Below are 24513 nucleotides of genomic sequence, written 5' to 3' on the forward strand. Positions count from 1 at the left end.
GGAAGAAGGGAGGGAGGCAGGGAGGGAGACAGGGAGGGAGGCAGGGAGGGAGGGAGGGAGAGAAGAACTCAAGTAGTGACTTCAAACCCTGATCATTCATTTCTCTGGAAAAGACAAGATCTGAGGAGAAATATTTCATCTCCACTCCTCTATAGACTTTCCACAAGGCCACACTGGGGCTTCTGCTAATCAGAGTGTAATTCTCTCTTACCCAAAGGTCAAGGCAGCATCTCCTGTGGAAGGTTCCAAGTGCATCATGGGAGAAGATGGACCAGTCTTCAGTCAGGTCCAGTGTCACCTGATTCCAGTGAGACCCTAGGCAGTGAACCTTCAATGCTAGCATGTGGTGGGTACAGGAGTGAGTCGCTAATACCCTGTAGTCTGTTGTCCCCTGAAAATAAAATCCAGACTGCAAAAAGACGAGGTTGCTTTCCTGCTTCTCAGAAGTCCTAATCGTCCATCCTTTCCTCTCACTCATCTTTAGAAGTCCTGCTATTATTCTTTGGGAAATGGATGATAGAATCCAAAAAAAAAAAATTAAAGAAAAAAGAGTAGATCTGTTTCGGGGTCTGTAGCATATTTCACTAAAAAAGCGATGAATTCAAAAAGCATGTCACTTTCTATTTCGTCTTTAATACATTTTCCAATTCCTGCAGAATATTTTAGCTTCAGAGCAAACAGGAATGAACTTCTTAAGTCTAGGAATAAATTTGTGAACCTGAAATGGGCATGCTAGACCAAGCCTGGGGGAGGGGAGGGGAGGGGAGGGAACGGGGAAGGGAGGAGGAGATGCTGTTTCGAACATTTCTGTTATCTCTCCCCAGATGGGACTTTCCAAGGAGCGATCTGAAGCTACAACAAAAGTGAATTCTAGATCTCCCTCCCGCCCCCCGCCCTCGCATCCTTTGGGGAAATAAAGTATGCTCTGGGTCACATGTTAGGATTGGGGTGAAGACAGACTTTGCTCTGTCACCTGTGAAATCCTTTCTCAGACAGTCTGCCATCCACGCCTCCCATTTTTATATGTTTTGGGATTCTAAGAATTTTTGTACATGTGTGTGTCGCAGTCCTGGTGCTTGAATTCAGAGTCTGGATGCTGACCCTGAACTTTCTTTCGTTCAAGGTTATCGCTTTACCACATGAGCCACAGCTCCGTTTCTGGCTTTTTGGTGACTGATTGGAGATAAGAGTCTCACAGGCTTTCCTGCTTGGGCTGGCTTCGGACCTCGATCCTCAGATCTCAGCCCGCTGAGTAGCGGGGGTGACAGGCGTGAGCCACTGGTACCCGGGTAGTTTCTAAGGATTTATGTCCGTTCAAATGAGATCTAGCTGATCTACAGAAAGCTATCAGATACTGTCAAGTGGGTCCAGTCTGCAAGAGCTGATCCTGATGTCCAGGGGTGATGATGGAAAAAAAAAAGTGGTTTCCAGTGGCTACCTGAAGACCCCCAACTTGACTCCTCAACCAGAAAGCTAGAGGTTTGTCACCAAAGTTAGCCCCTTTTCAGCCAAACAATAAATATGACTTCCAGTCATAATCAGAACATTCTCTCTAGCATCGTCTTTGAATGTTGAACCATTTTTTATCCCATTAATTAAAAACTATGCACTACAGAGTGAATATTTTATCAGCCCCTCAGCTTGCTTAAGTGTCTAGGAAAAAAAACAGGCAGTTTTTCTTTTCTTTCTTTTCTTTTCTCTCTCTCTCTTTTTCTCTTTCCAGGCAACCCAGAGTAAGTACTTGCAAGGGTCATATCTTTTTAATTATCTTTTCTCTCTTTGATTAATTATTCCGTCTGACAATAGCGTATTTCTAATGCTATTCACCTGCCTTTGATGATTGACAACTTTTCTGTCTGATTCAGAGCAAACAGCTGCTGCCAGGATCTCCTAGCAACCCGGGTGTGATGGATGAGCCCCCAAGATGGATGGCTGCAATAAATCATGTCTCCAGCCATAAAACTGAGAGAAAAAAAAAAAGGATAAGAAGGAAAGCGAACAAAAAAAAAAAGGTTTCTTCCCATGAGTGTACCCCCATTCCTAACTAATTATACCTGAAGTGGGCTTGGCTACTGATTCCTCACGAAGTTTTTCTAATCAGTGAAAGAAATGAGACGAGGCCGTTTGCAATCAAAGGTGTTTACAACTGCTCTCACAATATGGACACGTGTATTCCAATGACACCTCCCATGCAGTCCCGAGTACAAGGCGATCAAAGTTTGGCCTTCTGTGAAATCTCAGGAAGGAAACCGAAGCATGGCCCGATGGGTAGATGTGATTCCAAAACACAATCCCAGGACGCCCCTGATGCTGCGTGAGGCCAGGAGGGGGACTGGGGGAGGGGGCAACAGCTGGATAATGCCAGGTCTCCTGTTAAGATTCATTGCTGTGCAAACTATCAGAGGGTTAATAAAGTTATTTCAAAATAAACACACACACACACACACACACACACACACACACAAGTTACTTGGAGACTTCTAACACTGGGGGTTTCTTCCCTCCTGGTAGACGCAAACTTTTTATATGACACAGAAAAGTTAATCACAGAAGCCTGGAGACCACCTTATCATCCAACCCTGCCACAGATCTGCCGATCGCACGTACTTTGATTAAAAAAATAAAACACACGCAAAAAGATCTCCCATCTCCCCCAACTTTCTGGCCCATCATTTTTGTTAATGCCCATAAGCGGGACTTGTACTCAGGGCCTGGACACTATCTGTGAGCTTTTTTTCCTCAAGGCTGGCTGGTGTTCTATCACTTGAGCCATACTTCCATTTAAAGCTTTTTGGTGATTCCTTGAAGATAAGGGTCTCATGTGGACTTACTAGCTTGGGCTGGTTTGTGATCCTCAGATCTCATTCTCCTGGGTAGTTATATCGTATTATATAATAATAATGATAATGATAATGATAGCAGCCAAGCACTGGTGGCTCATGCCTGTAATTGTAGCTACTCAGAAGGTTGATATCTGAGTGCAGGCAGGAAAGGCCATGAGACTCTTATCTCCAATGAACCATCTAAAAACTGGAAGTGGAGCTATGGCTCCTAGTGGTAGCAAAAAGGATTCAGGGACAGCACTCAGACCCTCAGTTCAAGTCCCATGACAAACAAAAATAAGTAAGTAAACAAATAAATAAATACTATCCTCTGTCTGGCCGGGGCTGCTTTGAACTGTGATCCTCAGATCTCAGCCTCCTGAATAGTTATGTCCTATTCTATAATAATAATAATAACAACAACAATAACGTCCACACTCTAAGTCACACAAGAAATCTTCCATTTAATTCACAAATCCAAGTAAAGTCACATATTGAAGGTGATTCCTTGATGATCGCATTTGCTCTATGGCTCTCTGGATGAAAGAGACAGGAATTTCTGTTTCCCTTTTCTTTTCCCCCAGGAGAGGCTGTAAGGCCCGTGAGCCCAGGCCAAGGCCAGAGGCCAGTGTGGCAGGAGCTTCTCCCCATCTTTCTTGGGAAAGCGCCAGCCAGCCTGTGCCCCAACGTTCTTCTGGGAAGGGGGGAGGGTCAGGGGGCTACCGTGCAAAGAGCTAGTAGGGAATGAAGAACCAGAAGTGGTTAACACACTTCCCCTCCCTCCTGCAGGGACCCAGAGAGACAGCTGTCCACATCAGTCCGGTGAGGGGTTGGGCCAGGGAGGAGGGTGTCTGTGGGGAGACTAAAAGCACACAAAAGAAGAGGCTTCTAGAAGAAGGCACAGAGAGCCACGAAAGATCACTGTTTAATCTGAAATAGTCCTGCGATGTGGAAGTTTTTCTCTCCATACTCACACTATGAACTAAGACAATCAGTTTGGTTGTTTGGTTCGCTAAGCTTTTTAGATACACCTTTTTTTTTCCCCCTTAAGCATGCCACAGAGTTTAAAAAAAAAATCAGATGAGGGTTCTGGCTTCAGCAACTACAGCTCTGTTTATATTTTAATGTTTTGTACGTGACCCCCTTTATGAGGGAGAGAAATTCAGACAATGACAGAGAGAAAGAGAAAGAAACAGAGAGACAGAGAAAAAGGGAGAGAGGGAGAGGGGGGCAGGGAAGGAGGGAGAGAGGAAGAGAGAGAGAAAGTTGCCTGTTGGGTTAGTGTACATCTCAGACACTTCATTTTTTTTCCCCTCTGTGTGTGTCCTTGGAAATTATTCCAAATTAAAACCTTATCCCCTCCCTTCTACTAGGGGAGGGGGGGGGTGTCTTTATTATAAATGGAGAGGAGGAGGGTCTTGTCCAATAGCAATGAGAAACCAAGGCCAATCGATGGAAATCAACACACACACACACACACACACACACACACACACACACACTCTCACGCTGCTACTCTGCCCCGGCTGGTCCAACTCTCAAGTTACAGGTTTACACGGCAAGTCTAAATAATATTCAAAATGATAAATGGCGCCCAGAGCCCAACATCCACCATCAATCTTTTTTTAAGGAACATCCATCTTCAATAACGCACGTTTGAATCATGTGAAGCCAGGGGCCCTGAGATTCATTTACGACACCCCTCACATGCCGGGCTGGTTTGAATGATACCTGTCAACCTTCTTTTCTCTCTCCTCTTCACTCAAGAGGGCAGAAAAAGAAGGAAAAGAGGAAAAAAGAAAAAATGGGAGGGGGGAAGCAGGAAGGACTGTGGGGGGATCATGGGTAAGTCTCAGAGGTGGCTCAGTAGAATAGTCGAACAGGTCATGGGAAGCGACTGACTGAGTAATCTTTGGTCCCTCTACTGCTCTTGAACCCCACCAGCCATAACAAGCACCCAAGCCATCCAGAAAGCAAGGGATCGCCTTCCCTCACCCCTACCTGCCTCTCTTCTTCCCCCCCACTCTGCCTCTTTCCAAATCAGCAGGGCTTCTCCTCCCCCCCCTCCCCTCCTAAACACACTGTACAATACCAAAGGAAGAAGAAGAAGGAGGGGACAAGCACCTCTTGGAGCCGGGCTCCCCTCCCTTGGCTGTTGTCTGGCTGGGCCCGTATGATAAATGACATATGTCATTCTGTCAGGAGGAAAGGGTGGGTCAGTGATGTATGGCTGCAGAAAAGGAAATCGGCTGTTTGGCATAGCATCGAGCTCTTCCCCCCAGGATTTAGTTTCAGAACTCTGAAATGAATTCTCCAATGTTTCTCTCTCTCTCTCTCTCTCTCTTCCTCCTTCTTTCCTTCTTTCTTTTCTTCTCTCTTTCTTTCTTCCTTTCTTTCTTGTGCCAGTAATGGGGCTTACACTCAGGGCCCTGGGTGCTATCCTTGAGATTTTTTTCTTTTTTTCTTTTTCTTTTTTTTTTGCTCAAGATTAGCAGCTCTACCACTTGAGCCACAGCTCTACTTCTTTCTGGCTTTTTGCTAGGTAATTGGAGATAAGAGTCTCGAGGACTTTCCTGACCCAGACTGGCTTCCAACCTTGATCCTCACATCTCAGCCGCCTGAGTAGCTAGGATTACAGGTGAGAGGTACCCAGGTGGTATCTAACTCTCTGATCTTTCAAGTGTGTACTTAAAAGACAGATTACCAGGAGGTCTTGGAGAGATAGAACTTTATCCTACCGCATGACAAAAATAACAATAACAACAATAATAATAATAATCTAAACCCATCTTGCCAGTTGCCTGCAAAATACCATTCCTAGGTCAAGATCTTCCCAAACATCCAAGGGTTGTTGTTGTTGTTATTATTATTATTATTATTATTATTATTATATTTTTACTATGACTTGAAAAAAAAAGGAAAAAAGGAAATGAAGTAAGGTTAGTCCTTATTTATTTATTTATTATTTTAATGGCAAAGGCTGGCACAAAAGCCAGATTAAAAAAAATTAGCATGTTTGAAATAATCGTCCTACAGCTTGACATCTGCATAGTAAATTTTCAAGGCAACAAAAAAAAAAAAAATGTGTCAGACAGACGTGCGCCGGTTCGCCCTCCCGGTTTCATTAGCTCTCTGCTAGGGTGGCACTTACTGAACCTCATTACGGCAAGAGGATTTATGGAGCTGAACCCAATGGCAAAGAAAAGACATCTGTCAATAATTGTAGGGAGCTGGGCTCGCAGCTTTGAAATCTCATTAAGTATGCAGTTATCAGGCATAAAGATCAAAAACATTACTCAACTCCGACAGAATCTTATGGAAGAACATTAATTAGCAACAGGCCTACAGTACGGGAAGGGAAGGGGGTAAAAAAAAAAAAAGAAGAGAAACACACACACACACACACACACACACACACACACACACACACAAGACTATCACACACCTGCCCAACCCACCGAACTAAAAGCAACACTCCCCCCACACCCCTTGCCCGGAAAGAAATAATAATAATTTCTCCCATCTGAGACCAATCAGAGACATGAAACAGAGACCCAGAAAGGAGGTAGAAAGGGAAGAAGGGGGCATAGGCAGGGAGGAGGCCTGGGAGAGGGGAAGGCAGGGATATTGGCGGGGGGGGGGGGGGGGGGGGGGGACACAGAAAATGTCTTGGCATTGAAGGGAGAAAAGGAAGGAGCTGTCAAACTTGCACAGGATGTCAGTGCTAGGCCCCCTGATTAAGGGTGGGTGGGGGACAGCTATGGAGTTCAAGGACCTGCTATCAACCTCCATCATCTAAACCGGCCTGGAGTGGCCGGGGCGCTGGTGGCTCATGCCTGTAATCCTGGTTTAGTCAGGAGGCTGAGATCTGAGGATGGCGGGTTCAAAGTCAGCCCGGCAGGAAAAGTCCATGAGACCCTTGTCTCCAATGAAGCCACGTAAAGCTGGAACTGGGGGTGTGGCTCAAGTGACAGAGCTCCAGTCTTGAGTGAAAAAGCCAAGAGAGAATGCAAGCCCCTGAGTTTAAGCCTCAATACTAGAACACACACAGACACCCAGCTGGAGTTATCTCAGACCTAGGGGCCACTATTCGTCAGCCTGAGTTAGGCTAGACTTAGGATCCCTTGCCCACCTGGCAGGCTGGAGGCTACCTGTTCAGGGCCCTGTAGACAGTTCTTGCTTCTACCTGGCTGGGTCCCATGCACCCAGGAAATCTAGCCGCAAGACCCATAAGCTAAGCATTCCCCTCTCACACAAGCACCCCCTTGTAATTCCATGTATGACTGCTTAACACATACCAAATGAAGGCCAGGTAGCACACGCCTATAGTCCCAACATTGAGAGGCTGACACAGGAAAACCACAAGGTCAAAGCCAGGTGGAGTTACATACAGAGCAAGACCTTGCCTTAAAACAAGACAAAACCAACACTGGAAAAGGCACTACATGCAACGAGTTTGCATGGAAACTGTCAAGCTGACACAGAATTCCTGATCTGGTCCAGTACAGTATCAAAACCACACGCACCTGACGGGTGCCAGTGGCTCATGCCTGTCATCCTAGCTACTCAGTGACTCTGGGGCTCAAGTGGCAGAGGGCTATCCTTGAGTGAAAAAGCTTAGGGACAGCGTCCAGGCCCCAAGTTCAAGCTCTAGGACAACTACACACATAGCTGGGTCCAAAAGGAGAAGAATCTTGGGGAAATTCCCCATCCCATCTTATTCCCACCTCTTGTCAGCTGCTCTAGCCAAGAATAATTTACACACTTTTAAAAAACATCTTATAAGCACCGAGCGCTCATTTGGCTGGTCCTAAGCAAACTTCCCTGAAAGTCTACAGAGGTCTTGGAGAGAGAAAATGGGTGCAGAGAATCTGGGGGTGTAGGCTGTGAGATGGGGTACCCAAAAACCACCTCGGCTTCCAGCTCACCAGGCAATGCTAGCATACATGCAACAGAATGCATATAATAATAATACTAATACTATTACTACTAATAATAATAATAATGCTGCGAGATGGGTGTCAGTGGCTTCATACTAGTAACCTTAGCTACTCAGGAACTTGAGATCTGAGGATCACAATTCGAAGCCAGGCTGTACAGGAAAGTCCACGAGACTCCTATCTCCAATTAACTATAGCAAAAAGCCAGAAGTGGAGGTATGGCTCAAGTGGTAGAGTACCAGCCTTGAACAAAAAAGCGAAAGGACAGTGCCCAGGCCCTGAGTTCAAGCCCCAGTACTGGCATTAATAATAATAATAATAATAATAATAATAATAATAATAATAATAATAATAATAATAATGACAATATCCTACTGTTTATTTCTCCTTTCTGCACTGTTAAGAAAAGTAGCCTTCTCTGCTTATCCATGAGGACATAATCATATTCTCATTTTCTTCCCCCACCTCCGGGTAGGTCCCATAATGCCACAGCATGAGAAAACCCACAGTTTTGCATCATTTCCTCACATCCCCTTTTCCTTCCATTCTACCATCCTTGACATATTTACCTGCAGTCCATGGAAGAAAAATAAAACCTTTACTAAATTAGCTACATCTTTAAGGAAACTAGCATGGAAATTTCTCCAGGCCAGAGGCCCTCCTTTCCTGCGACTCCTATAGAATCTTAATAAACCCAGCTGAACCAACAGTCACCTAGGACCCAAAGAAGTCTGCAACACTTGTGTGTGAATCAGACGTGATGAGAAAGGTTTTTTTTTTTTAAGCAGTAGTGTTACAATAAAGTGTTTATATTTTTTGTATGTGTGCTTACCATATTACCTTTATTATGTGTAACATCCAAGTGATTATAGCAATTACATCTAACAGAATTAATTACAGAACTTCCCGTCATTCCCCCGATACATAATGCATTAGAAGGAAGCCAAAGAAAGAAAAACATCTTGATTGTAACAGTTATTGTTGGTGTATGTGTACTGCCAGCCCGGCCGAAGCAAAAGAAACGGAGAGCTTTGACAGGCAATGAAGTATATTTTCTTAAAATGAAATAACACACTCACTGTACAGTACATTGGTGCTAGTGGACAATATCAAAATAATTTATTTTTTTTCCTTTTAGTATAAATCTTTGCAAAGGTGCTGGTTCAACCACCCAAGGAATGTTAACTAATATACAAAAGCACAAAGCATGGGGGGGTGGGGGGGGGACCTGCAAAAGTCTCTTACGTATGCAAAATAAATTCACTCAAGGCTTCATTAATATTAATTTAAATTCAAAACCCATTTACATTAAATTGTTCATTAAAAATTGCCTATTTTATGCAACGTGCATTTCTCAAAAGAACTCAGAGGAAGCAGAATACAGAGAACTAGATTTAATGATGGTGGGGATAAAATAGCAAGTCTCTTTCTGCTCTGGGTCTCAGCTTCAGAAAGAAGCAAGCAAGAGGAATATTTTTCTGCCTGCAAGTATAAACTTGTGAGCATGACCTTATGGATAGAGGAGGAAAAGGAGGAAGAGGAGGAGGAGGAAGAAGAAGAACAAGAAGAAAAAACTGATACAATAGTGTCACAGAACACGGAAATCCATCAGTTATTATACACCTCCGAACTCTAACTGGGCACAGAATAATAGACAGAGAGGTAGGCTTATAGTTTTGTTTTGCTTTTGTGCCACTACTGGGGCTTGAACTCAGAGCTTGGGAACTGTCCCTTAGCTTTTTTGCTCAAGGCTGGTGCTCTACTACTTAAGCCATACCTCCACTTCTGCCTTTCTACTAGTTAATTGGAGATAAGAGTCTCACAGACTTCCCTGCCCATACTGACTTGGAACCAACTTTAATCCTTGGATCTCAGCCTCCTGAGTAGCTAGGATGACAGACATGAGTCACCTGCACTCGGTTTTTGTTGTTGTTATTATTGTTGTCTAATGCACATCAGTTACATTTGCCTGGTGCCTAACCTCAGCTAGATTTAATAGTTTCTTTCTTCCCTATCCTCCACCCTCTGCAATCCTTTCTTTCAAAAGCCAGGGAAGCGGACTTTGACAAGGAGTTGCTTAAGTTCCTGTCTTCATCCCCGTCCCTCTCAAAGACAATCTGAACTTGCCTTGTTTCCCCCCTTCACTGCTGTTCTAAGTGAAGAAAACACAGTCATAATTAATAACATGTGTTCTGACAGTGTGAATTAATAATTTATCATTAAGCCCAAACAAATTTAAATTATTCTTCAAGAGCCACGCCTTTGCAGAGCTGAGAAAATAGCCAAGTCCAACGTAGTATCACCTTCCCTTGAACTGCTTCCTTCTATCCTAATCCACTCAATAGAGCTCCTGGGCTATTCTGTTTAGAACAGTCAAATAATTTACAGAATTGAAGATAATTAAACCCAAGCATCTAAATGCTGATCAAACCAAGAAAGGTGATAGAAATGTCTTCTTTTAATTTTTTTTCCCCAATGGGGTTTATAACATACTCAGTATTTTCTCAACTGCACTATGCAACCTTTCTAATAAAGATTCCCAAACCCAGATTTTTATCAGTTACTCAGAGAAATAGCCCTAAGTACTTTATTTCCTATTACTGCCTTAAAAAAAAAATCCCTTCCAAAAATATAGTCTTATTGTAGCACCAATACAGAACTGAATTTTAAAAGCACACCATTTCACGTAGATTTTTACAAACATCAAAAGAAAAAAATTAAGGGAAATGATCAAGTTCAATAACTTATTCCTTGCCATCCAAGTTTTAAAAAAAATGAAAAATCCAGAAAAGAAGAAAAAGAAATATTTTATTCATAGACATTGTTTAGGAGGATTTAAAAAATTAATTTAATGACTTAATTGCAAATACTGGAAACTAAATTAATCTGTCTGGATTTAAAAAAAAAAAAAAAAAAGAAGGGCTTACAGACATTTAAATGCCCATATCAGGATACTTTATCAACCTAACATAAAATTGTCATCTTATCTTATTATATGACTATTTTATGCATGTGTCAAGGAATTTAAAAATGACTGCCTGTCTATTGAGTCTAATTACAAGTGCACATTTTCTATCTAGATGTTACTGTCCAAACCATTCTTAAACCCAATACAATATACTATATTAACCTTTCTTTTTTCTTTTTTTTTTCTTTTTAACTTCAGCCAGAGAAAGTACAATCTGAATATAACACACACACACACACACACACACACACACACACACACACGTGCGCGCGCGCGCGCGCGCGCACACACACACACACACACACACACACACACACACACAGCTAAATACCTGAGAAAGGTTTGGGGGTAAATAACATTAGCATTCTGTCCTATTCTGAACCAGCCACCCCCAATTGGCTATAGGGGTGCTCCTGAGAGACAGATGGGTAACAAGGCTTATTTCAAGACTCAGCTACTTAACTGGGTTGCATACTGACAGGAGAGCTAGACATGCATGCTACTTTATGAGGATTATTTTTCTTTTCCTACGAAATACCAAAGTTATTTGTATTTTTAGGGGTCAAGGGAGAACAAGGCACCCAGCTGAACTGCTGACATGACTGAATTAAAAACGTGGCTTAGCTGGGCACTGCCGGTGGCTCCTGCCTGTCATTCCAGCTACTCAGGAGGCTGGGATCTTGGGGATCGTGGTTTGAAGTCAGCCCCAGTAGGAAAGTCTGCGAGACTCTTCTCTCCAGTGAACCACCAAAAAGCCAGAAGTGGAGCTGTGGCTCAAGTTGGTAGAGCGCTAGCTTTTAGCAAAAAGAAAAATGAAGAAGAAGAGGTGGAGGAGGAGGGGGAGCAGCAGCAGCTCAAGGACAGCATCCAGGCCCTGAGTTTAAGCCCCAAGGACTGGTGCGCACATACACACACACACACACACACACACACCCTGTGATTGTACACACACACATACCCTGTGATTGTACACACACACACACACACACACACACACACACACACACACACACACACACACACACACACACACACACACACACACACACACACACACACACACACACACACCCTGTGATTGTTGTACCAGAACCAGGCCTTCCCGATTCGGGTCCCTTCCTCTGCTGCCTGCATTGGACAGCTCTCCCCCAGTGATAACGTGTATCTGAGGGGACCCCCACCCTTGACCAGTGCAGATTCTCCCCTCAGGTCATCTCTCCCCCTAGATCCCCAGAAATGGAAGAGAAAAAGAATCAGGGTAAAAGGCAGGTTTTCAGTCTTTGAACTTGCCTGGATTTCAGGGCATCTGCAGTAGCCCTGAGCAGTCCTCCTTTTACTCTAATCATCTTACAAACCAGTCGAAGGAAGGAAGGAAGGAAGGAAGGAAGGAAGGAAGGAAGGAAGGAAGGAAGGAAGGAAGGAAGGAAGGAAGGAAGGAAGGAGAAAGCAAGCAAGCAAGCAAGCAAGCACAGAATGGGTGGGCAAGGGCAGATTTGGAAAGGATCCGCCAGATCCAACAGTTACGAACATCTCCATCCTATTTAGGAGCACAGTCATGGCGAAGCTACCAGGAAGAAAATGACAACGTCAACCGATCACAATCAAAGGTGGTGTGGTCTCAGGCACAGGGCAGGGAAACTCTGCCTGACAGTTGTCAGGAGAATAGGGGGCTACAGGCAGCTGATTCTAGAAGATTCTTTCCTCCAGATGGAAATCCAAGGAGGAATATTGTCGCCTTTTATTGCCTTTGTTTTTTTGGATATTGTTTCTCCCTCCTCACTCTTCTTGTTTATTATTTTTCTTTCTTCCTTTGGAAGAACTGCATTGTTCCTTTACATTTCGTAGGAAATGGGGGGGGGGTAAAATACATACATACAGATCAATATAGATCTATAGATGTATAGACGTGGAAGTGTGGCTCATATATATGATATATATAGTATATCTATATAGAACTATAGATATATGTAGATCTATAGACAGATCTACTTATATATCATATAGATTTAGATATCGTATAGATAGATCTATCTACACACACATACACATACACACACACATCTCACCAGTCAAAGCCAATTCTACGCACCTTACTATCAAGATGACTATTGACTGGAAAGGGAAAGAGGAAAGAAAAAGAAATCTCCAAAGACTGATGGGTATTCAAAAACCCTGAAGAATGTGCCAGAACCATTTTCCAAAAACAAGGCAACGTTCAGCTCTCAAGCTGACCAGCGTACGAACCAGACTGTCCCCCAGATGCTGGGGACGAACATGCACAGGTGGAACACATCTTAGACCCAAAACCATGTCCATTGATAAAGATGCTCCCTCCCTGCCTATCTCGGAGACACCAGATCCAAAATGGAGCCAGGTCTCTTTGACCAGGATGGGGTGGAGGGGTGGGGATGGGGAAGAACTCTATGAAAAAATGTTTCTTGTCAACAACAGAAAAAAAATCTTTAAAAATTAAAAAAAAAATGTTTCCAAAGGCTACTAGTATGTTCCAGTCTGTGGAGTGTATTCTTATTCTTATGTTAAGAATAACGTGGTTATTCCCCCCCGCCCTGTTCAGAAAATACTTGTTTCAAAATAAGCACACAACGAAGCTCAGAGAGAGGGCCTGTTTGCAGTCACCGATAATGGTCATACTGCCCAAAGGATGGTTGGTTGGTGAGTCTTCGCTAATGCGGCTTTCTCTGAACATCCACAATCAGCCATACCTACCCAACACAAATCTACAGCCCTTAAACACCACGTAGCTAAAAGAAAGTAAACTCCCATGCAGCTTTCTCTTTGGCAGGCTAAAAACAAAAATACTCTCTCCCTCCTACCTCAAATAAAATGCACTAAGCCATGCAGAATTTGTCATTTTGTTTTTCATGCAGAATTTGTATTTAGTTTTCCTTTTAAAAAAATCCCAAATTACAGAAATAGGTCTTTTGGGGGGAAGAATTCTCTTTCTGAAGAGCAGTGTAGCATATAGATATATAGATAGAGAGAGAGAGAGGGAGAGAGAGGGAGAGAGAGGAAGAGAGAACGAACATTATGTGCACCTGTGAGCTACCCCTGCAAGCTTTACCCAGCTCTAGGCCTTTTGTGGTTGTTATTCTAGGCAGACCATTAAAAGGGTCCTAATTCCTATGACATGATTATCCCAGTACCAAAGCCCATTTGTCACCTGCAGTAGAAAATTGAGTTAATGCACAACTAAAGGCAGCCAGGACTGTGTAATATCAACTTGATTACATCAAACTAGTTACAAACCTAATTCTGCTGGATGACACTATGTCCAGCTTGTCGTCTCCAATCATTAAAGCTGTCAGAAATCCATCAGGTTTACAGCTAATTAGGTGAACACTAATGAAGCTGGCAAAACAACTTTTCTTTTTTTATGGCTGAGCAGACTTTTCAGTTTGGGAGTGGGGGGGGGGAGAGGAAGAAATCTCTAGTATTTTTCAAGGTTGCTGGGGACTAGATTTCCAGTTACCAATCAACAGACATCTTGACTTTTTTCCTCTCTCTCTCTTCTCTCTCTTTCTTTGTACCAAGCAGTCAATTTGTCATCACTCCAGTATGCCACAAAAGCAGGCATGAACCTTATAACTTGCAGCTGTGAGAAAAGGAAAAAAAAAAGAGGGGAAAAAATAGGAAGCTTCTAATTCATGCAAACAAAAAACAAAAACAAACTCAGATCATTCACTTATTGGTTAATCCATACTTATCCTTGCCTAAATGTGGAAATGTGGAAGGTTGTTTTGTAGGATGTTTTGTGTATGTGTTTTTTTTAACTCCATGCTTTTTAAATAAGTAGTTCTTCCTGAGTCCTCAGGCCCACACGTCCATTAGACAGACATTCTGATAAAGTAAATCCAAAATCAGAGTATGGGAAAGAAAGAAAGCACTCAGGCTGCCAACTTCTGATTGACCATTAAGCTATTGATGAATGTGCCTGTCAGGAGAGAGACAATTAAATCAAATATGAAACAAAGTCGTTTTGACGGGTCATTTTGATAGAGCAAAACCATTCTTCCATCTCCTATTAGTCCTGAAGTCAAGTTTTTAATATAATGAATTTTTTCCCCTTAACTGACCTGAGAGTTCCTTCCTGGCTTTGGAAAAGGTGTGAAAGAGATGACTTTTTAAATGATAATAAAAATAATAACTAAATACAAGAACTGAAAAATGAAACCAGTGAAGATACACCCTGCTCTGACATTTTTTGACAACAAAAAAAAAGAGCAAAGAAGCACATCAGTTAAGCAAGGTGTGGAATAGAAAAGATGATCGACAACGGAAAGACGCAGGCAGACACAGGAGCTTCACGTCAGTGGAGACACACAGATTACGTTCCATATTCAATATAGGGATATCCAAAAAAGAAAGGATTAAAAAATAATAATAAAGGCAGATTGCAAAGAGCCCCCAGATCTTACTACTATCCAAACTTTCTAAAGGAGTTTCCCAAAGTTTTAGAGTTTATTTATCTGGGGGGGGCAATAGATAAGCTTATTATTGGAGCTTGAGATTTCAAGTAAAACATGGAATGGCTATCCAAACTTTCCTGAAGAAAAGTGACACCGAACACAGAGAGCAATACCTGGATTATAGGCCCCCCAAACCAAGTTGTTTTATTTTTTTTTTCCTATCCTAAAGTTGTCTATTTTTTTTTTTAAGAGACACGGACCGGACCGACAGGCACATTTCTGGGGGGAAAAAAGACAAGAACAGGGTTTGCTCTCTGAGTGGAGAGACTGGAGACCAGAGAGACAATCTATGTGGAAACTCCAACAGGCCTGACAGAAATCGCCATCATTGCCACCAAGATAGAAAACTGCCTATGTATAGTCAAGGCACCAATACCATGCCATCCCCTCTTCCAACAAAATAAATTTTTTTTCTTAAAAAAGTGAAAGCCAAGAAGAGAAAAGAAAAGCCTTGGTCAGCCCTCCTTTCCTTCCAGGCAACATCTGCATCTCTATAACATCTGAATGTAAAACATCCTATCAAAATGCACCCATCCATAGGAAGCCTCCCCCCCCCCACTCCTTGTCCCCTCAGCAATCTGTCCCTGCCCCACAGCCCCTCCAAAGTTACACTGTCAGGGCCCTCCTGACGTCACAGGAGCTTGGCCTCCCCACTGCAAGTGATTTATTGATGTTTATTGGGAATGAATAGATCAAAGGCAAAAGCATGACGGGCGATCAATCAGTCATCAAATCAAGGGTGGCAAGCATCCAGAAAAAAAAAAAAAAGAAAGAAAAAAAATCCTTCCAGACAACAGTGTTCCCCAACTGGTATTATTGCAAAATAATGTTTATGTGTGTATGGGTTTTGTTTGGTTTTTAAATGATGCTATATTTCCCCAGAAAAAAAATGATAATCCTCCTCCTTATCGTCTTCATGAATCTAAGCAGAAGTTGATACTCTTAGTACAAAAGGAAAAAGAAAAAAGAAAAAGAAAAAAACGAGAAAGAAAAGAAGGGGGAATAAGTCAGACATGTCCCAGTACCAAGTCCTGAGAGGAAGTGACTGGAGGAAAGGAATAGAGCAAGGAGTGAGCAAGGAGCGAGCTAGTGGGAAAAAGAAAACAGAAAGGCAATGAGGAGAAGGGGGAGGAAGGACGAGGAGGAGGAGGAGGAAGGAAATACCACCACCATCCATCCAACCTAGACTTCACAGTCAGCATCTGACAATACCCAGACCCCTCATGCGCCCTACTTTTCCACTCACTGGTGCCCCACTTTGGAGCACCCCCCCATCAATGTAGAATTAATCCAATTAACAGTAAGGTGGCACCTAGACTCATTCACTCTGCTGTCTCTGGTTCCATGAGACTCACAACACCACAAACACCAGCACCAGCACCAGCACCAAAGCCGCCACCTCCATCACCCTCGGCCCGCCAAGGGAGGACGCAGCACAAGGTCCCAGAGAACTCAGATGACCCCCCCAGTCGGCACACACACACCCCCAAAACCATGAGGGGGGGGGTAGAGAGAGAGAACCCCAAGCTCCTTCGCCCATCTCTGCAGCCTATACTTGGGTGGGTGGGGAGATGATACGGGGGACCCCCGGCCTGCCGATCGCCCCTGGCGCGCATGGTTGGTCCCCCCTTAAACACACACAGAGACACAGCCCCAAGTATGAGAGGGGAAGGAAGGTGGGGTACCCCTGTAGACGGAGTGTGGGGGGGGTAACCACAGACTCAGGACACCCTAAAAGAGGAAATCAAGGGAGCAAACGAAGGGGGTAACAGAGGGGAACCCCGGGGTACCCCCCCCCAAGTTACTCTGCAGCTGGTAGAGAGCGGAGAGAGGGAGAGAGAGAAAAGAGGAAAGGGTGAGGAGTGCGGAGAAGCCGGGATGGAGGGGGAAGAGCGGAGGGTGTGGGAAAGGGAGGGGGGGTTCCTCCAGTTGGCCGGAGGAGGAGGAGGAAGAAGAGGAAGAGGAGGAGGAGGAGGAGGAGGAAGAGGAGGAGGAGGAGGAGGAGGAGGAAGGGGACCGGTTCGTACCTGCTGCGCGCCGGGGCGCCTGCTGCTTCCTCCTCGGCATGATGCTGCTCCGGCGACTGCCGCTGCCGCCGTGGCCGCCGGTGCCGCCGTTGCCGCTGCCGGGGCTGCGAGCAGGGCGGGGGGGGGGGGGGGGAGGAGGGAGGGAGGGAGGGAGGGGGAGGAAGGAGGAGGAAGGAGGGGCGGCGGGTCCGCAGGGGTGCGGGGCGAGGCGGGGCTGGCTCTCAAGACACCCCCCCAACCCCAACCCCGGCCGCCCGCAGAATGCTGCTGCGCCCCGACTCCGTCCCTCCTCCCCCTCCCCTCCCTCCCCCCGGAACGTGCAGCGCGGAGGGGGGGAGGAGGGCAGCGCGGGGAGGGGGGAGGAGGAGGAGGACCGAGCTGCTGGGCGGAATGGGAAGTTTGACAAATCGCTCTAGAGGCCGGAGGAGGAGGAAGAGGAGGAAGAGGAGGAGGAGGAGGACGGCGAGGGGGAGGAGGAGGACCGGGCGGGGGAGGGGGAGGAGGAAGGGGGCGGGGAGGAGCCGTGGCCCGGCTCCCCTCCCCTCCCCTCGCCCCGCCGGGATGAGGTGCGCCGGGGTTCGGGGTGAGGAGGGGAGTGGAGGCGGGGACGGGGCGGGGTGAGGAGTGCGGCGCAGCCCAGCTCCGGGGCCAAGACCCCCCCCAACCACCCTCCTACACCCACTTATCCACCCACCCTCCAGGCCCGGGCCTGGGGGTCACGGCCTGCGGGCGGCGGGAACGGGGGCGCGCAGCCGGGGGTTCGCGACCCCCCACCCCACCGCCGGGGGCTCGGCGGGGTCCGCGGCCCCGCGGAGCGGCCAGGAGCGGCGGCGGCGGCAACAGGCAAGCTTAAAGGAAAAGGAGATGATCGTGTCCCCGGCTGGGCTCGCCAAGGGGTGTGGGGTGGGGTACCCCCAACCCCCTAGGGCCTTGTCAGGGTAGGGGCGATTCCCTCTAGACACCCCCAACCCCTCCATTGCCTGTACCCCCCCCCCAGTCTCCGCTCGGTGCCTCCATCCTGGGAGAGCGCACGAGCCCAGCCCGGTCCCGCAGTGTCCACCGCCCTCCAAATCTTGGACCAGTCCCCCCAACACCCCACTAGACCCGTACCCCTCTTCATCCGCTCCACCCCAAGCCCCCAGAGCTAGGGGAGGGGGCCCGACCCCTGAGAACCCTGGGGATAATCAGGACCCTTCAAGCAGGTGGTGCTGGGGCCTCTCCACTACCCGCCCCCCCCCGGGAGGAAGCTGGGGGCGAGGAAGGTGGGAAGATTTGGGTGACCCTCCCCCAGACACCCCTAAACCCGGGAATCCTCCCCTGGGCCCCACCGGGCTGCTTCCCCCTCCATATATATTTATTATGCTCTCTGGACAAACTTTCCCAGGAGGAAGCTGGGGGTGAGGTGGGCCCTAGATCCCTCCAGACACCCCCAAACCCGGGACTTGTCTCCTGGCCCCACCGCTGCTCCCACCCACACCCCTATTTAGTTAGTTCGTACTCCAGACAAACTTTCTCCGGCTCGTCTCCGGGTGGGGTCGGTAGAGGGGGGGAGGGTGTCTCTCCAAGTCTCCAAGACTTTTGGGGGGAGAGGTGGGATGATCTTGGTGCCCCCCCAACCCGTTTCCTGCAACCCCTCCCCCCCCGCCTTTCACGGACCCAGGGCCGCGCCCCCTCCCCACACCTAAGCGGAGCCCCCAAGTGGGACCGGATGGGGTGGGCAGGGGAGGGGAGGGGGCAAGGTGGAAGGAGAAACTCAGGGTTCCCCCGCTGCCCCCCATTCCGAGATCGGAGACCACCTAGGCGCACCGTTATGGATAGAGAGGATATGGATTATTGATGGGGTGATTGGAAAGGGGAGGGGTGGTTCCATCCATCCACGGGGCGCCGGCCTGCAGCGGAGGACGGAGTTGGAAGCCGGGGTGACTTACGCGGGGGGCGGTGGCGAGGGCTGGGCCGGAGCTCCTGCGGGCGACCCCGGGGCGGCGGCGAGGAGAAACGGGAGCCGGAAAGGCGCGGGCGGCGGCGGCGGCGGCGGCGGCGGCGGCGGCTCATCGATGCGCTGCGGGCTCGATTGCGTCTCCCTAGGCCAAAGCTCTGGGGCCGGGAGCCGGGGCGGCCGCGAGCGGCGGGGCCGGCGAGGGGCGCAGCCCAGGGCTGGAGAGGGGCGCACGGGAAGGCGCGAGGTGGGGAGGAAACAGGGGGAGTGGATTTCGTCTCCGCCGTTCTCCCCCACCCCCAAGACAGCGTTGCATCCGGGTGCGGTGACATCGGAGACCCCGGCCTCCCCCCGGTGGACCCCGAGGCCCAGAGCCCCGGCCAGGGGTAGGAGCCCTGCGTGCGCCCTGGTTCCCGGAGCGCATCCACCGCGGCCAGCCTCTCCCGGTTTTTATTCCCCTCCCATTTCCCCCCCTTATCTTTCTTTTTCTTTTTGGTCTCCTTCTTTTCTTTAGCCCTGTCCTTTTTTGTTGTTGTTGTTCTGTTTTCTTTATGATCGCGTTTGCAAGTTTTGGGGGATTTGTGTGTATGTGTGTGTCAGTCCTAGGGCTTGAACTCGGGGCCTGGGGATTGGGGTCTATCTTTCTCTCTTTCTCTCTCTTTCTTTCTTTCTTTCTCTCTTTCTTTTTCCTTTTCTTTTCTCTTTCTTTCTCTCCTTTTTGTGTCAGTCCTAGGGCTTGAACTCAGGGCCTGGGCGCTGCCCCTGACCTTTGCTTTGCGCTCTCTCACTCACCTACCTTCCTTCCTTCCTTTCTTCCTTCCTTCCCCCCCCCTTTTTTTTTTACTCCAGGCTATTTAGTGCTCTACCATTTGCATTTGAGCCACAGCTCCACTTCCAGCTTTTTTATTTTTTTGATGATTCACTGGACGTCAGGCTGGCATCGAACTGGGATCCTCAGATCTAGTAGCTAGGATGACAGGCGCGTGAGTTACTGGCATATGAACTGCAAGTTTGTTTGTTTGTTTTAAAAAAGTTTATGGCATGCTCTTTTCTCTTTTAGACCTGTAGAAAATGCTGGTGATCTCACCCTTCACGGTAAGATTAATTTTTTTAAAGTCTCCGATCTCCTTCCCCCGAAAAAAAAATACGCATTTGGGCTGCCATCCAGATGCCACCCCCAGACACCCCACCACCCCAAATTCAGATGATACCGTCGCCCGTGTTGCTTCCCGCCCATAAAACCATCTCCATAAAACCATCTCCGGCGCCTTTGGCGTGCGCGTCCCGAAACGGTTTGGGGTTATAGGGGCGGGGGGAGGGATGCGGACCCCGCACCCCTTCGTCCCCACCACCAACCTCGGCGAGGACCCGGGAACTAGAGGCGGGTGGTAGCTGGGCCTGATAGCTGGTGTAGCGCACTCGTGGCTGGGGAGAAATGAGGGTGTTTGTGGTAGGACCGGCGACCCCCCGGCTCCCCCTACACCGTCCACTTTCCAGGCCCCGGGGAACTGCGACCAGTGGCGCATTTAAGGCTTTCTTGCGAGCGAGGGAACCGGTGAGTCGGCGCAGCCCCGGGGGCGGGCGGACGGCCTCAAGGGTTCCTGGGATGTCTCTGGCCGGGAGTAAGGTGGGTACTGCTTTGCAGGGGGGGGGGGGGTGATCGACTTCCCGCCCCACCCCCTACATCCGCAGCTCACCTGCCAGGCGCGGATCTTGCGCACGGCACCCCCTTTTTGTGGTGCGCGCAAAGTGCGTGCGGGGCGCCGAGGATGGGCAGTTTTCTCCGTGCCGGGGCTTCCTTTCTCCCCCCCCTTGCTCCCCGTCTTTTCCTTCCTTCCTTCCTCCTTTCCTCCTCCCCACCATCACCCCTGCAGTGGGGACGCCCCAGCCGGAACCCCACCGCCCGCCGCTGCTCCCCAGTGTCTGGCTCTCCCCGGCTCCGGCGGCGAGCTCCGCGCGCGCGCCCCGTGCCAGCCGCCCTAACATCTGCCCGTCCAACCATCGACGCATCCATCAGTGTCAGCGGGCTGCACGTCGGAGCGAGAGCCCACCACGCGCGCCACGCGGGCTCCCCGGGGCGCCCCGCGCGTCCAGTGCCCCGCAGAGCTGCGCGCACACCCGGGTTCGGCCCCCCACCCTCCCCACCACCTAGATCTCTGACTTCCATTATGTTCTTCCAGCTAAATACACCTGTCCCCCTCTCCTGTTCCCCTCCCCCACACACACACCTTATTCTAGGGGGGTCCCACGCGTTTTAGTAGTTTTCCAGGCCCTTCTGAAAGAACGGGAGCCCGGGATAATTTCAGGGCTTCGTGGAACGAATCTTCCTATTCCGAGAGGTTCTCTACTCCTCCCGCCCCCCCACACCATTGTGGACCCGGGGACCCAGATTTGCACCCATCACCACAGACACCCCTGGATGCTACCTTGAGTGCACGAGCTTAGGGACTCCCCCAAACCTTAGGGGAAGTCTATAGATTGTCAGGGTCGGGGCAAGATCTTAGGCAGGTCCTTCCATCCACAAAACTAAAAAACAAACTACGGGACCCGGGCTGGAAGTGTGAGAAGCTTGAACTCGGCCGATCGTTTCCCCTGGAGCTCGGTTCTCCCGGGGTGCTGACCTGGGTTGTAGTTGCATGATCTCCGGTGATCACCTCTAGCTTTCCCCTCCTCCCCCCTACCCTCCCCCTCCCAGCGGACACACGCAGGTCCCGCAAACACATCCAAGGGCGCATCCTCTTCTAGGAAACTTCACAGGGGGAGGCAGAGGTGGGCGGGCTGCTCCGTAGAGCTGCGGGGGGGTCTGCACCTGACATTGCGCCCACCGCCAAGATTTTCCTTCTTTATGGCAACTTTGGCTGCCTGGATATCGGCTGGTGTGAACCCCAAGTTCAGCTCAGCGCTGGAGCCCCGTCACCAGGAGGGGGGATAAAGATCTCTTCCCGCGTCCCCCACCCTCGCCCCCAGGCGGGCTCGATCGCTTCACCAAGGAGCCTGTGGCTGCTGTCTGGGGGTAACTTCCAGCGGTGGGTGGTGGAGTAGAGGGGAAGAGGGGGAAGAGACCACCCACGCTGCGCAGGCTCCTCACTCCACAGCTGGCCACAGCTGTTTCCATGCTAGGCCACAGAGCAGAAGGAGAAACTGGCCACCACTAATGCCGCCGGCAGGAGCAGGTAGAAGTCTATAGAAGATGCCCTAGGTAGATTTGTCTTGTTTGTTGTTGTTGTTTGTTGTGTCTTATAAATAACTCCATTCTTCAGAGTTGCAGCTGACTTTGCAAGAAAACTGCAGACTTTGGCCAGTGCGCCTGGGAACTTACCCACTTGTGTCCTGCTGGCCAGGGAATATCTAAGCCCCCTGCCCCCCACCCCCAGTTCCATCTTTGGGAAGTGCCATGCTCCAAGAGTCCTGTTTAAATCCTCTTAAAATAGGAGGAATCATCCAACAGAAAGCACAGTGGCATGGCTCTCCAAAACAACCCTGTGGCAAAAATAAAAAAGCCAACAGGGGGATAAAAAAGACCTTGGTGATTCAGTGGCTCACCTAGATCCCAGGAGGCCTTGAAAGCCAACCTGACTGCCAGTGGAAAACCCCCTGGCACTCCCACAGAGGGGCACTGGGCACGATTTAGTGGAATTGTTCCCAACTATAAGTCAAGGAATAGAAATCTGAGCCCTAGCCCCTCATCGCTCCAGCCTGTTGGCCTGCATTTCATCTCTCCAGAAAGCATTCTTGACTTTGGCTAACCTGAGTCCCCAGCTGAAAGGAATGGGGGAGTAGGAAATAGGCATGGTTGGAAGAAGAACCTCCAACAGGGCACAAGGGCCTAGCCCACTGCACAGGGCTACAATCACAAGTTCGGAGGACAGACAAGTTCCTGTTCTGAGGAAGACGAAGGTGTACCCCTCATCATTGGAGTGGCCCCCTGGATGGGAAAGAGGCTTCAGGGAAAGCCTTTCTAGATGCTTTCCACTCTGGAGAGAAAAGCACCATCACAGACAGGGGAACCTAAGTTCAGATGCTTTCTTGTAAAGGACTTCCTGTGTCCCTAGGAAAACGTGGGCCACCCAGAGGGACAAGGCAGACTGGGGTCAACTTGCATCCGGTTTCAGTGTAGGGAAACACCAGGATGAGGGGCTCTTGAGACCCCCCAGAGTCAGGCAACAAGTGTGTGGGGTGGAGGCGGAGAAGCAATGCCACAGTAAGTGCACAAGCCTGTGGCCTGAATCAGTGAGTCACAGAGGTGGCTTCTTCCTCGCCCCCCCCCCCCACTCCTCCACCACCACCTCCTTCCCCCAAACTACAATCTGGGGTAGGCTGGAAAGAAGAAAGTCCCCTGGTGTGCCAAGAAGTTGGCTAATTTGCCCAACCTCTCCTCCAGGATTTGGGTACTCTGTCATCTCTCTCTCTCTCTCTCTCTCTCTCTCTCTCTCTCTCTCTCTCTCTCTCTCTCTCTCTCTCTCTCTCTCTCTCTCTCTCTCTCTCTCTCTCTCTCTCTCTCTCTTTCACACACACACACACACACCGGGAGACTCACCCTCTACCAAAAAGCTTCACAGGTTTCAGATTCTGGGGTCAGGGGTCTCTCATAGGAAAAAGTGTGGAAAGTGCCTTTGCACAGAAGCTAAGTTTGTTTCTTCCTCTCTTTTTCCCCCCAGTAGCTTTTGTTTTCACCAACCCAGATGTTTTGCCTGTGAATCTTCCCAAGAACTTTTACAGTTTTGATGTGAAATAAATCTTTGAAAAATCCGAGTGAGTCTGTTCACAGGAGGCCCAGAGCCTTGGGTGTGGCTAGAGGAGGTGGGGCAATCTTGGAAAGATGAATAGGGAAGGTTCTTCAAGGTAAGATCAAGAATTGGCTTTAGAGGTACAAAGAGCCCCCCCCTCACACACAATATATGTTGGGGGGAGGGGTCTCTTCCAAACCCTCCCTTCCTCCCTTTCCTTGGGTACGCGCTTCCTACTAGATCTGTTTCTCCAGGTTGTAGGGGGCAGAGATGTGATCCAGATCCAACTTTGCTTTCCACCTGCACCAAGCCGGCCAGTCCTTTTGAGCTCAATTCAAAAACCAAAGAGTCTGCCAGTGACTCCCAGTGGGCAAGAATCTGGGGCTTGGCAGAGTGGAAGATCAGTTCCCCAAGTGGTGGGGGGGGGCCCAGAATCCCTTGGGGGCAAGACTGGAAGTGGAGGAACTTTAGTTGAAAGCTGATCTGGGCTACTACCTCCCTTCCTACCACATCCCCTGACCCGTTCCCCCCACCCCCAAAACTCAAGGAAACCCATGCTGCAGACCCAACCTCCCCTCCCCCAGACAACTAGGAAAGCCTTAACAC

The 24513-nt window shown here is 48.6% G+C and overlaps 1 protein-coding gene and 1 long non-coding RNA gene across 3 annotated transcripts in view; one reads left to right on the forward strand and one right to left on the reverse strand.

The window, feature by feature from the left end:
- Positions 1-17313, reverse strand: part of Tshz3 (teashirt zinc finger homeobox 3) — an 83088-nt gene extending 65775 nt beyond the window's left edge. The window contains exon 1 of the mRNA XM_069998533.1: positions 17245-17313. Coding sequence (XP_069854634.1) covers positions 17245-17284 — 40 coding nt within the window. The 5' untranslated portion in view covers positions 17285-17313. The remainder of the gene's footprint in view (positions 1-17244) is intronic.
- Positions 17314-19453: 2140 nt separating this feature from the next.
- Positions 19454-23927, forward strand: LOC138811039 (uncharacterized). Of its 2 annotated transcripts, XR_011367315.1 has the most exons (3): positions 19454-19566; positions 20030-20275; positions 20678-23927. It is a non-coding gene; the product is annotated as an uncharacterized lncRNA (long non-coding RNA). The 2 variants fall into 2 exon arrangements; XR_011367314.1 differs by having other exon boundaries at positions 19454-20275.
- The last annotated feature ends 586 nt before the right edge of the window (positions 23928-24513 follow it).

The sequence above is a fragment of the Dipodomys merriami genome, unplaced genomic scaffold, assembly GCF_024711535.1.
Source record: "Dipodomys merriami isolate MVZ:Mamm:240054 unplaced genomic scaffold, mDipMer1.0.p SCAF_52, whole genome shotgun sequence".
NCBI lineage: Eukaryota > Metazoa > Chordata > Mammalia > Rodentia > Heteromyidae > Dipodomys > Dipodomys merriami.